General features: G+C 42.3%; 1 protein-coding gene across 12 annotated transcripts in view; it reads left to right on the top strand.

The window, feature by feature from the left end:
• Positions 1-14,731, top strand: part of RARB (retinoic acid receptor beta) — a 323,260-nt gene that overhangs the window by 225,860 nt on the left and 82,669 nt on the right. For 8 of the 12 annotated variants that reach the window (XM_032107895.1, XM_032107886.1, XM_032107902.1 and 5 more), the window contains one exon: positions 3,295-3,381. The exons of 2 other annotated variants lie outside the window; for them this stretch is intronic. In XM_032107895.1, the coding sequence (XP_031963786.1) occupies positions 3,295-3,381 (87 nt within the window). Of the gene's footprint in view, positions 1-3,294; positions 3,382-4,663; positions 5,778-14,731 lie in introns of those variants that run through there. 2 more of the 12 variants (XM_032107941.1, XM_032107931.1) reach the window with 2 other exon arrangements.

The raw sequence follows: 14,731 nt of genomic DNA, 5'->3' as shown, positions 1-14,731 counted from the left end.
TATCACCATCCAAAAAGACACTGGCTATCTATGAATATCTAGAACATCAGGACTATTACCAAGAACAAATTTGGAAGGGATATTGAATCTCATGCTTTAATGCTTAAGTGATTTGCTGTTAGAGAATAGGCTATTAGAGGACCTGTGGGTGAGATATACTTCACCAATCACTAGGGATTCCTGTATTTTCCTTAGAAAGATCTAGTAGCAGTCACTCTTAGAAATGGATTGCTGAGCCAGATACACTTCCAGTTTTATCATGTAGGGCAGTTCTCTTCCCCTGGCTCCAGGCCAAAGGACTGTATGGATTCTAAGAAACATGGTTGTATGCTCAAGTTTATGGAGATGAATTATTTTTATAGCCTTTAAGTTAAGCAATCAGCTTTAAAGGCATCTTTACAAATACATATCCACTGATTAAAACAGACAAAAAGCCTTCATCTGTAAGTGATTCGCAGACTGGTTGCATGCCTGAGTTCTGAGTCTGGAGATGACTAACTCTGCTTTTCCCATCTAAAATAAAATACTGCTCTGCACTGAATTGTCTTTCACAAGTTACTGTTATATTTCAGGCCTGAAATAATTCTTCCTGTTAGTGCAAATTCCTGTTTCGGTCATTGCAAGCTGTGCATAGTAGTGTGTAGCAGACTGAAGAAACCCCTTTTTACTTAATTTCACTGTATTTCATGTTTTTCTATGTCATTTGTGCCATTTCATGCCAATAATTTTACTGTTTTATTTTCTTCAGGGCAATTCTTGCTCACAATTGATACCCATTTCCTAGGACTACCTTAGAGTTTTAAATATTCAGCCACTCTCTTGTGACCTAGTGATTTTCTTCCCCATAATCTTTTGACATCATTCATGTGCTTGAGACATGAAGAAAACATCCTTCAACACTAAAAACTACATGTAGTGAAGGGGGAATTCAGGTTTTCAGATTCTTCAGATTTGTATCACCAGTTGGGGGGAGGGAAAAAAAAACCTTGGGGAAAAAAAAACCTGCCAAGGCAGGCAAGTACTGTTTCATATTAACATCTATCGTCAATGAAGAGGTAAAAATCAAAGCCCCTGTGTGTGAGGCAGGGTTAGTGAACTGCCAGTGATTCTCCCAGCAACTGACACAAAGGAATCTGTGAGTATCAAAGCTGAGGCAGCAAGCTTAGTGTCAGCTCTTGCCTAGGGAGTAGAAGAAAACATCACTTTGTCTCTGCTTTCACTGCTTAAACACACACATCATTCACTAGTAACCATTTACTCTGCTGTCAAAACTGTTTCAAGAGAGTGCTACATTTGATTAATAGTAAAATGCAAGCAAAAGAAAAAAAAAGTCTGCTTCCCCTGAGGTACTTAGTTGGGGAGAATTTCTGCATGCACTTCTTAATTTTTCCATCCTATAAATATGCCTGTAATGTTCCAGAAGTACTCTGTTGCTTCTAGTAAAGTCATTTTTATTAGAGAGCCTGGTGCACTCATCCTAATTCTAGTTAATGCTCTCTCTCTCTCAGTGAAGCACATTATGGCATCCTCGGCCTCTTGTACTAACGAAAAAGTGACCAGCACAACCATGTGTGCAGTACATGATTCATAGTGCTGCTTTCTGAATTGTCCAGTGGGTAATTGCAGTACAAAAACCAGAGAAACAGATGTAGACCCTAAACCTTGGCTGTAAATTTTTGTTTTATGATTATGGGTTTCAAATGTGCTATGTCACACTGACAAATATACAGTAACACCAGAGGAAATAGATTTCTGACTTGAACTTGTGCTTTTTATTTCACTTATAGCTAAGAATATGTTTATTGTAAAGTTTCTGCTATCACAGTCTGAGAGAAAACAGATCAAAGCAGTGATGTGAAACCACAATTTCTTTGCATGGACAAAGTGGAAGATACTGAAGAGTTGTTGCCTCCTTGCACCTTTATGGATGCTGGGTAGGCATTTAAAATATGTGTCAATACTTAAAGTTTCATTACATTTGAATTAGAGGATTATTAGTAAACACAATAATTATGACTAGTCCTGATCTAAATTAGAAAATATCCCCCATTTTATGAATGTAGCTTTTCCTGATCCTCTGTTGAAGAAAAACAAGTATTGTGCTATTTCAAAGTGAAATAAGAGCTGCCTAGATTATTGTATTGTAGAAATAGTGTGTAAGCAAACCACTGGGCTATTTGAGGAATTTTTTAATTACATGTGCATTTAGTAATAAATATAAGCATTAGTGCAACTATTACTTATAATAAAGCATGATGAGATACCTGGCTCATTTTGATACAGTGAGAAAAAGCAGTCTTTTTCCAATTTGTACACACTGAAGCGTCACTTCCCGACATTTACTTTCAGAAGTTGCCACTCTACATTTTGAGGTACAACCAACAGGTATTATTTTTTAATATGGTATTATAAGACTGCTAATGGGATAAACATAACTGTAATTCTGTTTGTCTGATTCTGTTTACTTTTAACTCACACAGGCAACATGTTTTTCTTGGCATAAGCTTAAACTGTTCCAAGAACCCTGGTCCCCACAAAAAGCTGTTTTCTCCCTAAATTGGAGACTGAAAAAAACATACTGTGTTTTGTGTCATCCTTTCCAGTTATTTTTGTGGTGATACATTACGTATTCCAAATTTCTCGTGCATCCTGTGTCGTCTGGTTAGAAAATAACTGTCTTTCAATTTAGCTTTGCTATTCCAAACAAAACTGTAGCAATGTAGCCAGCCAAGATTTAAAAAAAAAAAAAAAAAAAAGTTTAGCCACTTTTCCACTTGGCTATTTTAATGCAACAAACACTGTTTTGCTGTGCTGAAATAATTTAAACAAGCCTTCCCTGAAGGATGGCTTTTTCAGTAAGTGTATGCTGTGCATAAATTTTGGATTAGAGAGTGTCAGGGGCTTCTTCAGCTGCAGGAGTTCAGGCTGGGGGAAGACACCCCAAAGGGCTGAGAAAGTCCTTTAAAAGTCCTTTTAAAAGATGCTGTTCAACTCCAGCATTTGTAACTCTTCTGCCTGAAGGGAAGAGGGAAAGAGAGGCTGCCTGCTGCAGGGACAACTACAGCTCTCCCGTTGAGGGGGGAAGGAGGCTAAGAAAAGCTTTTGTTTTAATCTCTTCAAAAGGATTCACTTCCAGATTGCAGCAGGTCTTTTTGCTGGCCGCTGGTTTTCAATGTGGGTATATCAGTTTCAGGGAACAAGTGCGTGTGCTGTGTGGGGGATTTGTTTTGTGGTTTGGTTTTTTTTTTTTAATTCTTGAATCTGTGTGAAAAGTTTTGTTAATACAATCTGCAGGCATTGTCAGAGAGCTTTCGGTTCATCAAAGGACTTTTTGTGGAGAGGGGACACCACATCCATTAAAGTGGCTGCGCAGGTCCCAGGGTGAGTCTCTCTCCAGCATTTCTTTACGGTCGCCAGTGGTGTGTCATGCCTGCTCAGTGTGCCCCTCTCTGCCCGAGTCCCATCTTGGGCTTTGCAAGATATGGGCAATAATCAAGTGTTCCGTTTTCTAGTTGCTGCACCCAAGCTTGCTTTGGAGCGGGGAAGCAAGGCTCCTGTGTGCCTTGCTCCTGGATGATGCTCACTGCTGGGGCTGAGGTGGCTTGGCTTATTCATTTAAAATGAAAGCATGCATGTGGTTATTGAGCTCTTGTCCTTTCCATTGGGGCGGAGGGAGTGTTTCCCGGCTGTTGTTTTTAATTTTTAAATTGTCCATAGGAATAAGGACTGGTGGAAGCCTCCATGGAGTCTTTCGTGGTGAGCAAGATTTTGGAGAAGGTAGTTACCTACCTAAAAAGCGCCGAGCTCTCTGCTGGCTTCATGCCAGCGGTGGGCCCACACAGGGCTGGCTGTGGCATCGTGGCCACAGATTTGGGAGGGCTTTGACACCTACTCCGGCCATGAGGGAGGGCTGTCGGCAGTGTGGTTTAGCACAGACCTTAGTGGGTGGGAGCAGCCCCTTGCCTTCAGAGTGGCTGTGAGGGCTTGGCCGGGGCCGCCCGCCCCGGGGCAGTCTCCCCGCTCAGCACCATGGGCTGGGTCCTGTTCCCCACGGATTAGCTCGTGGCATTTCTCTCCTCCCGGGGAGCTGGGGCTCATTAGCCCTCTGAAAGCTGATACAGCCCCTCCGGGGCCACACGAGCGGCCCCAGCCCCTCTCTGCTAATCAGAGACAGGCAGGACCCGGCGGCGGCGGGGCTGGGAGGGAGAAGAGGGGATGTGTGGCTGCTTCCTGCCCTGAGCTCAGTGGTGGGGACAGGCCCTCCCGGGTGGTGCCAAGTCTGACCCATCGGGGAAGCCAGGGAGCGCTGGGTGACTTAGGAGCTAGGGTGAGGGGTGGATGGTGCGGAGAGATGGGGCCTGACCGCTCCCCCGCCCAGGAGGGACGGGCTCCTGCGATTTCCCGCTGGGAGCGGGGCTGGCACCGGCCATGGCCCCTGTGAGTGGTATTGAGCGGGGTCCCTGCGGGTGGCATTGAGCGGGGTCCCTGCTGGCGTGTGCCGGGGCAGCGCCAGGATGAGGCTGCTCCCCACCCAGCCCAGCCCAGCCCGCCAGCCCAGCAGCTGGGGCGAAGCCCGTGTCCTTGGCTGTGGAACAGCGGCAGCGCCTGCGCCTCGCTCGTGGCCTCTCCGGGGAGGAAAGGAATGTGTATGTGTGAGGGAGGGAGGGAGGGGGGCACAGAACTTCCAGCAAATTGAGCTGGAATTTTCAAAATCTCCGTTCCCTACAACCGCGGAAAACACTGCTGTTTTACTTCCCACCCCCTTCCCCTCCGCCTCGTTGTTGTGGGGTTTTTTTTTTGTTTTATGGGTTTTTGGGTGTTTTTTGTTTTTTTTTTGTTTTTGGGGTTTTTTTGTTTTTTTGTTTTTTTTTTTTTTTTAATTACTTTATTATTTTGGATCTTTTTGTAAGTTGCGCTCCCCGTCCGCACCCGCCCGCTCGGCGGCCGCGGGGCGACTCCGGCAGGGCTGGGGCTCGCCTTTGCCTGCCCGCCCGCCTGCCTGGCTTTTTTGCAGGGCTGCTGGGAGTTGTGAAGGCGTGTGAGAATCCTGGGAGCTGGTGATGTCAGACCGCTTGGGTCATTTGAAGGTTAGCAGCCTGGGAAGGGTTCACGGAAAGTTCACTCGCATATATTAGGCAATTCAATCTTTCATTCCCTGTGACACAAGTAGTAGGAAGTGAGCTGTTCAGAGGCAGAAGCATCTATTCACGGCCGAGGGGGATCCCGAGCCTCCACCGGAGCTGTTTTATCCCGGGGAGGTGGGCGATTGGCACGGCGTGGGACGCGGCACACACCCGGCAAGCGCCCCAGGAGCTGGACTGACTCTCAAGAAATTTTTGGGGGAAATTGATGGTAGTTAAAACTTGGAATGTTGCTCGCATCCCCCCATCTTGCTGGATTGGCTGGGCAGCCTGGAAAATGGTAAATGATCATTTGGATCAATTACAGGCTTTTAGCTGTGTTGTCTGTCATAATTCATGATTCTGGTCTGGGAAAAAGACCAACAGCCTACGTGCCAAAAAAGGGGCAGAGTTTGATGGAGTTGGGTGTACTTTTATGTGCCATTTTCCTCCACACCTAGAGGAAAGCACTTTTGCAGGCATTCTGTGCAGGGGGAATCATGTTTGACTGTATGGACGTTCTAGCAGTGAGCCCTGCTCAGATGCTGGATTTCTACACTGCGAGTCCGTCTTCCTGCATGCTCCAGGAGAAGGCTCTCAAAGCATGCTTCAGTGGATTGGCACAAACAGAGTGGCAACACCGGCACAGTGCTCAATGTAGGTCCCAACTGTTATTTTTCCACTTTAAAGCAATTACTATTATTATAGTTATTATTGTTGTTGTTGTTACTTAATTTATGTATTTACTTGCATGTTTTTAAAAAAGAAAGCCTGGTAATTAAGCACAGAGGTAATAAGGGGTGGGGTGAGTTTTTGTGCAAAATGTGGTTTGCAAGCTTTTTTTTTTCCTTTTGGCAAGAAAGGAAAAAGGAAAGAAGCACCGGACTTCTTTCTGTTTATCCCTTCTCATGTGGCATATTGATCCTAACAACAGTTGTGGATCCAAACAGAAACACATAAAATCGTAATGTAGTACAGCATAAACTTGCAAAACTTCAACCAGGGAAGGATGAATTTACATAACATCTCTCTGTCAGCTTTTTTTTTTCCCCCTCCTTAATCTAATTTTGTAGCACATTTGATAATCAGGAGGCATGTTGTCTTAAAGTGCATTTTAGCAGAGCAGCCAAGAAATTAAAATGTTGGTCTCTACAGCTCTTGCAAAGATGTGGAATTGCAATGGGTAGGTGCCATTCCAAAAATCAGACAGTAGTTATAAGTTTCCGAAGAAAAGGCAATATTTCTTTGTACTGACCTTGCTGCCACCTTTCTTCTTCACTTTGTTGCTCTAAGAAGTTGCTGTTTTGCTAGAAAACTACTTACTGTGAACACCCTTTGAGTTTAACCATCAATTATTTCTATACCTTGAGATTCAGACAGCGATGCACTGTTAACAGAGGAGTGAGAGTTAGTGGTAGGACACTTCTGAAAATGTGTTACTATGTTATAGGGTCTTGATTTGTTGCTGAAATATATAGATGATAAACAATAGCAGTATTTTAACACTCCAGTTTCAAGTTTGAGAAATGACAAAAAGTGCCAGAAAACATCACCTTATACTATGCTTAAAAGCTTGCAGGATGCTTCACTGCTCTGACGGTGATTTAGATAAATGACTTGGCTATCTATCAAAATGTTTTTAGCACGCTCTTGGGCACTTCAGTACACCATTAACTGTATAATGCTGTTGCAAATTTCTGTTCTGTGGTATGTTAAAAAGTTAACTAGGAATTAGAAGAGTTCTCCCTTCGACATTTCAAAGGGGTGGAGTGGGTAATTGAAAAATAAATTTAACAGTGTTTGCTGAAATAGTGTGTTTCACTCGGAAAGTTTTCAGACACCATATGACATTTGTGTGGGTTGAGTAATGAAAACAGAATTGTAAAAATCAGTGACTACCAGCCTACAACACTGCAAATGTTTTGATGTCTTTACAGTTAAAAGGAGACTGTGAAGTTCAGCATGGGATATTTATTTTCTTCGCACTGTTTTCAAAATGCTTCAAACAAAATATGAAACAGAGCTTTTACTTCAAAATAGTGTTACTAGCTATGGGAGAGCTTCAGTTAGCGAAAACAAAAATCCAAACCAGATGTTTTACTAAAAATGTGTTTTCCTCCTTTCATGGCTTAAACTTAAGTATAACTTCAGTGGTGATATTGCGGAAACTTGGAATTAAATAAACTTTCCTGAAGTAGGAACCATATATACTGTCATTAAAAGCTTACACTCACAAAATATTCTTTAAATAACTTCTGGCTTTAAAATGTCCTGCTCTTTCTCTTGTATGTTGTTAATACCTAGAAGCAGGATTCTTAAAAACAAAATATATAGTGTTTGTTCTTGGGCAAGTTAAACACAGGATTACCCTTATCAGAATGGAATGAGTGGTAAATATGTCATTTGCCTAGGGCCTGTGATAAGAGACAAGTGTTGATAACAGGGAAGTTTAGCTAATCAAAGAAACTCATATTAACAAGAGTAAATAAAAATACAGGATAATGCGTTCAGGAATCCAGTCTTGTAACTTTGTAAGCAGTAGGATTAATCTTCACTGCATGGGAATTTAAAATCGGGCCGAAACCTGAATCATAATACGGTGGCTGTAATTTGAACTGTGAAAGTTAATGGCATAGAAATGTGGAAAAACAATTTAGTTAGAGTCCAAATTAAGATTTCTGTTTGAAATATTAAAGCAAATTTTGTTTTCAGTTTTGAAGAAACTGTAAGCAGTTTATGCATGAGTAAATATATAAATGGATTATGAAATACTAGAATTCTCTTAAAGTGTAAGATTTTTATCTTGCATTTCATGAAAATATGCCAGAACCAGAATTTTTGTATTCCAGAGAGCTTTTAATAGTTTATGGGTTGCTCCAGTGCTTATAAATACAAGGACAACAATGTTTAATTCTAACTCCAGCATTTCCTGATTCTCCATTTTTAAGAGGACCTCTGTGACTTAATGTAATGTAATAATAATCAAATTTTGTAATTGTTAGAAGCGTGATAGTAGGGTTTTTTTGGTCTAATTTGTTGTTTTATTTTTGGCTCTGCAGAAGAAAGCAGTACACCTGCAGCCATTGCCTTAGGCCTTAGAAATATTGCTTTGATAGAGACGTGATTATAGAGTAAAAGGTAAATGGTTGTTGAGGGAATAGTACATGGATAGTGCAAACTCAGAGCAGGCCAGTAACAATCCCAGACAGCATCAGGGTTTCAGCTGAAATGCTGGCAAAATTGGCCATTGCAGGGTTTCGGGCAGAATGCTGTAGGTCTCCAACTTCAGCACATCTTCCCTCCGTTAATCCTGTTACAATTCACTAAGCTAGTGCACTCCTGCAGCATCATGGATTTTCTAGTCCACGAGGGTCTGCAAAGTAAAAATAGAGGATAAGACGCAACCCAAACATGACCTTAACTTGTGTGGTATTTTTTCCTCTCCCCTGTGGGAGGAAAAACCTGCCCTGGGTTTGCAACGCAACTGTTAGCCACTGCGTATTGCGCGGTGTGTTACAAGAACGCAAAAAACCCCCCTGATTTTGCACTCATATGAGTTTATGTTTTATGTGATTCTAGTTATATTGTTGTCGATTTAAAATGGAATTATTTGTTTGCAAAGAAAATTGTGGAGTCAGAAACGGGACTAGAACCAACGGCACTTTTAATCGTAATTCATTCTCGCTTCTTTTGTCATAAGATAAAAATCAGGTTGGTATAATCAAATTAGACAAGGATAGTTCTTAAGAGGACAAAAGAGTTAAGATTGCAAGAATGAGTAATTTATAGTTTCTTAAGTAAGAATATTCTGCTTCCTCGTAGTGCAGTGGTAACAGATACTGAGAGAAAACCAGTAACTTTTGGTGAAACATGAGCTAACTAAATACTGCGGAAGTGGGAACAGGACAGGTCCTGAGAGAGGAGCTGCAAAGAATGGAGATCTGACCTTGGAAAAGCCTACTAAAAAGTCTTCATTAGTCTTCATTAATTAAACAGGCAAAAAACCAAATGAGCAGGCCCAAAACAAGAGTAAGTTTGTTTGGCATTATGTAGTGTTTCAGCTAATTATATCAAGTAGATGACTACTGCCTGCTGCATTTCCTTAGGGTCAGAAGCATAAAACATTTGGTGAAGGCAAAACTTACGGACATGGCAGCAGAACACACTGGGATGTTGAGGCTTGTGTAGCATACAGTTCTAATTTCAGTTTGATAGGAAGTGCTTGCCTAGAGAGGAGCTAGCAGGTATTAACTTTCAGAAAGTTCATGAAGATGAGGCTCCAGAAAGCATGCGTTTTCCTTCAAAATTCTGGATTATTGCAATGTTTGGGTCAGGTTCCCATTCCCTGCAAGCACTGGAAACATCTGTGTTCAACAAAAAAAAAAGCTCAATACTTTATTTTCTTTCATCTTTCTGAATTAAAAAACAAACATTTTGAAGTGAAGGACTTGTAATCTGCATTCCCAAGTATCAAATTGCTGCAGGTGTGTTTGCTAGTGCCCAGAAGGCAAGATCCGTTTGAACCAGGTTATTTTCTTTAAAGTTCATTTATAAACTTTACAGCTAAATCGCTAGGACTGGCTTGCTTAGGGATGGAGTCTTTGTTTAAATTTTTATACATCTAGCTTAATGCTCTGAAATATGTGATGAAAAAATGTTTGTTTCTGATCCACTTAATTAAAAAAAAATTGCTTGGGGATATTTTTCTTCCAAAATAAAGGGGAAAACTATTCTCTACGTATACTGTGATGCAGTTAGTCTGATTCGACTGCTGGCACAAGAAAACTCTAATGGACATGCACCACTGTCAGAAACTCCTGCAGACAAAAATGATGAGAGGCGTTCGCTGGTGAAGTTAGGGTGGGAGAAGCTTGGAGGAAAAGCAATGTATCTTTGGGTGACTCCCTGCTTGCCTAATGAGTCTGTGCAGCAAAGGTGCAACTTGTCAGAACAAAGCCAGGCTGCTGAGGCGATGCCTTGAAGAGGGCTACGGTGCAGTTAAGGAGTTGAAAGAGGGAGATAGTGTTTCAGACAGCGAAGTTAGTCATCCTCACATCCAGTTAAATCCCTACTTAGTGCTGAGCGGGTTTTGTTAACCATGCGTGCGTCACGCCGGCCCCGCAGCCCGGCCAAGCCGAGGGGCTTTGCTCGGGGGCGCCCGGAGAGCGAGGCGCCCTGCTCGGCGGATTACGGTCCCACCTCCCCGAAACACGCCAAGTGACTGGTTTTGCTCAGGTCTAATTTATATACCGCCCTTTACGCGGCCGATGAAGTGCGGCTGTGTTACACAGCCAGCATTTAGATTTGGGAGCGGGGCTGTGAAAGGGACATTGTGCTCGGAAGGACTGCTGTCTGCCGCGGTCGGCCACGCTATGCCCCGTCCTATTGAGACCTCAAAAGCAGAGCACAGCTGTGATGAGTTTCCAGATCTGTTTGGCCGTGGGGACCGGCCCTGGTATGCGTGCGAGCCGGGGGGGAACATCCCTCTCCCGTCAGAGTTTCTGCCTGGGGGGCTGGCAGCAGCTTCTGAGCAGTGAATTTACAGGGGCGGGCGGCCGGGGCCAAATTAGTTGTGGTTTCAGAGGGCTTTCCAGAGCTTTGCTAGGCTGTAGCACGCAGCCCCGTGAGGAAGGATATCAGTTGATGTATAAAATGGCCAAGGAACTTCGGTAAATAGACTTTACCCTTCAAATCCAGAGGTCCTGGCAGCGGCTGTGCGGGAGGGTGGGGTTGTACTTTTCCCCTTCCTGTACTTGGACACTTTTGATTATCCAGACTTTCTGGGGCTGAGCAGGGCTGCCTAATAACAAAGCCTGCATAATATAATTGCCTAAATAGGCCTATTGTCCTTTTCAAGTCACTGTGCTGTGAAATCTTTCAACTTTTTGCTGAAAATGTTGAATCTAACATTGAGATGGCTTAGTGGCTGCAGTGAGGAGGGGATCCTTTACCCTCATTTCTCATTGCTGAGTGGTTAAGAAGCTGATTATATTCCTGCCCCCTATTGATGTTTACTCCTTTTGGGAGGCAAATATTTTAGCCCCTTCTGGCAGGGTAAACTGCCAAAAGTAATAGGCCTGGAAATACAAAGCTATGATTGATTTTGACCTTTGCTCATGTGCATGAAGTCTGTCCCCATGCACTGTGACCCATGCCACTTCTTGGTGAAACCCAAGCCCTTTCAAACCAAATGGAACCACGAAAATACAAGCCGCAAAATGCTCAAAACTATTCTAAAGTAACAGAATAATAATTTTCTCTGTGCTTCAGGAAAAAGTACAGACAGGAGGGTAACAAAACTGGATTTTCTAGCAGGCAAACCAGGGGTAATGTCTCACTGCTGCCGCCTTTTTATGAGAACCATATTCCAGGTGTAAAAGGAACAAACTGATATAATGTAGAAATGATTCTATGCAGTTTTTTGGTCACAGTAATCTTACCTGTTCCTCCTAATTGTAAGCTGTAAAGAACTTGCATCCAAAACCATGGATTTCAAACTGTCTTTTAAAAAATAATCTAAGGTCTGGGATTTCATTAATTTGTCATTGCGTGAGCAAATGTGTTTCAAAAGTTTAAATGTCAGAAACAGTAGCCTAAAGTTAGCATCCTAAATCCGCATTTCATGGCTTCATTTCCAAATATGTTGAGCATCTAGGAGCTCCCTCAGTACTTTTTAAACCAGGCCATATATTTGAATGATCAAATACTATTTAAAACCTTCATTTAATATTAAAAATGTTTACAGGACTGTTCCACTTCCCCCAAACTACATGAAAAAGTAATTCAGTGACAGTGGTCACAACATCCACAGTGAAAATAGAGACACTTAGATGACAAAAAAAATATTACTCCCTTTCCATAAATTTACAAATCAGCTGAGTTTTTTCGTTGTATTTTGTCTGACTCACAGGTTTCTCCCGATTCTCTGTTTGCTTCTCTGCAATAAAGCCTGCTCAGCAGATATTAATTGTGGTATAGACTTTAATAGCTAGATTATCTTCTTCATATACTCACTCATCATTTGCAGCTGCTCAGGATTGCTTTCCCAGTGGCAGCAAATTAATATGACTTTGGTCACTGCATTTTGCTTATTTGGGGGGGGAGGGAGGAGGGGAAATCTAGCTTTCTTCAGCTCATTTTAGTAATCTGAATAGGAGCGTAGAACTTGCATCATGTGACAGGGCAGCTCACCAGCATGGGGTCCCTGTGTGAGAACCTCCCTTGTACATGACAATCTGATAAGGATATCATGTGGTTTAGAAACACGTTCCCACAATGTTCACTGCTTTGTCCCTTTATTTGGGAGTGGGCAGGAAAAAAACTTTCAACAAACTAGTGCTAGCCCTTATATAACTGACCCCACTTTCTTTTAGTGTTCTGTTTGAGCCTTGCAGCTTCTTCAAATACTTTTGTTAAGAGAGATGGAAATATAATCCAGCAAGTCTGTGTTAAAGAATCTTAGACACAAAGTATATAATATACCTTCTGTTCCCCTTGGACAAGGTGATTTTTCTTTCCCCTGCTTATACCATATATAAACTGAATATTATAAAACTATGCAAGTTAAATATACACATGCAGGCAACACTTGTATAGGTTTAATAGGTGAAGCTTGAATGAGTATTTATAAATTCTCAGAGCGCTCTGGATCTTCACCACTAAGGACATGAAGTCCATCCATAGTTTGGAAGGATTTCCGTTTTATGCACTTTCAGTGACTTACATTTTACCCTCTAAGTGCGTCCCCTAAGAAAAAAAGCAGAGAAATGTCTCACAACAAAAAGGTTTTTTAGCACCGCTTAGTTTCTTTTAATGGTTTGGAGGCTGACTTTCCATTGAACCATAATATTTTTCTCTAGGCTCACATTGTATTTTTAGCAAGGATCTTTGAACAATAAAATGACAAATTAAGGATGTCTTTGTCTTTTACAGCCTTATCTAGTGAAGCACTTAAATGCACTCAACCCTCCACCCTTGATTTTAATAGGAGTTTCAGACACAGAATGGTTGTATGAGTGAGCCTTTAGTGTATTTATGTACCAGTACTTTTAGGAAATACCAGTAGAAGTTCATGTCACTGTGCTGGATGTTCAGCACAATGAACATCCAACATCTCTTCTTAAAAGAAAGAAGGATCATTCTTCTCGTAAAGACGTGTAGCAGAGGTGTGGAACAATTAAACAGGTTGACCAGTGTTGCACCAACTGGAGACAAAAAACACGGTTTGATTTAACACAGATTTCTTTCAGTGGGTGCTTTGGTTATAGAAAGCCATTTGTGCCTGTAAGATAGTAACAGTGGAAGAAATGGTTCAATTACCCCCTCCCCAAAACCAAACCAAAACAACCTCTCCCCCAAAAAAATCCCCAAAACAAATCAAAAGAAAACCAACCAAAAATAAAACCCCACCTCACCAAAACAGTTAAAGAACTCAAAAAGTCTCTTGAATCCTGCAATTTAATTTTTTTAAAAATCTGAATGCAGCGTGAGGTAATTCCTGAAGTGGCCACTAAACCACTCTGGTGGTCCTCTCTGCCAAACTGGCTGATGACACAGCAGCACATCATACAGAGGCGTGTATCTCATCTACGAGACTTCCTTCATCTTCCAGTCTTGTACCAGAATCACTCCTCTGCCAGCTGGTGACTGATCCAGGAGGATTTCTAGGTTCTTGCATGATAAGTGAATGTAACAGCGTCTGAGTTAAGTGTTTCACTTGTTCATAAATACCAATCTGGGACAGAGATGTTCAGGAACATGCAGCTGTGCCCTGGCTTTTGGGGGTCTCAGAGCCTCCAGAACTATTGCTCAGGGACTGGCTGTGGACAGAACCCAGGGCAGAAAACAGGCTCCTCTGCCACTTTAATTCCTCATCTTCTACTCAAAAACTCACAAGACGACCAGGGTTGCCTGTCTTTCCAAGACTGAACATTCACTCGCACATGAAGAAAAAGGAGTTGGAAAACTGTGTCACAGTGCCATCTGGCGATACCTGACACCCAGACCTCCCCCTGGGCAAGGGCTGTGGATCTGCAGGCAGATACTTCCCCCAGGAACTTGGTTTAGGCACAGGGAAATGCCTGTGCCCCCCAAAGCTTGACTCTCTCTGGGCATTTTGCACTCCTCTCTGTGTTACTCTAGTTAAGAGATCCTAACTTCTCCACAAACTTTCCCTCCTTCACAGAGATCCACCCTCACTGACCCACCAGCCTGTGGTTTTTGGCTTAGGGCACAAGTCAAAGGACTGGCTGAAATGTCACACATGGGTGAACATTTTTATTACTAAGATCAGGTCCTGAGCTTGGGGGCTCTTTCTTTGGTTTTAAGCCATTGTTCATACTAGTGCCTTTCAACTTGTGGTCTGAGGAGGTTTTTCCTTTTCCCCCTCATCTTGCAGAGTAATCCTTTGCATTGCTTTGTTGTTTGAGTTTCCTCTTCTCATTCAGTTGATGAAGAAATTTTATTAGTTACTGGATGGGGGTATATGTCAAATCCTGCTTAGAGGTTAGCAGGAAAGTCTTGGACTTTCTAAAAATCCTTCTGATTTCACTCCACACTTTGAACACGAAAGTGTAAAATGCAGAACAAATGGCAAATCACCTATGTCTTTC

The sequence above is a fragment of the Corvus moneduloides genome, chromosome 1 (genome assembly GCF_009650955.1).
Source record: "Corvus moneduloides isolate bCorMon1 chromosome 1, bCorMon1.pri, whole genome shotgun sequence".
Lineage (NCBI taxonomy): Eukaryota > Metazoa > Chordata > Aves > Passeriformes > Corvidae > Corvus > Corvus moneduloides.
The sequence above is the reverse complement of the archived record's forward strand: the minus strand, read 5'-3'. Positions and strand labels throughout refer to the sequence as shown.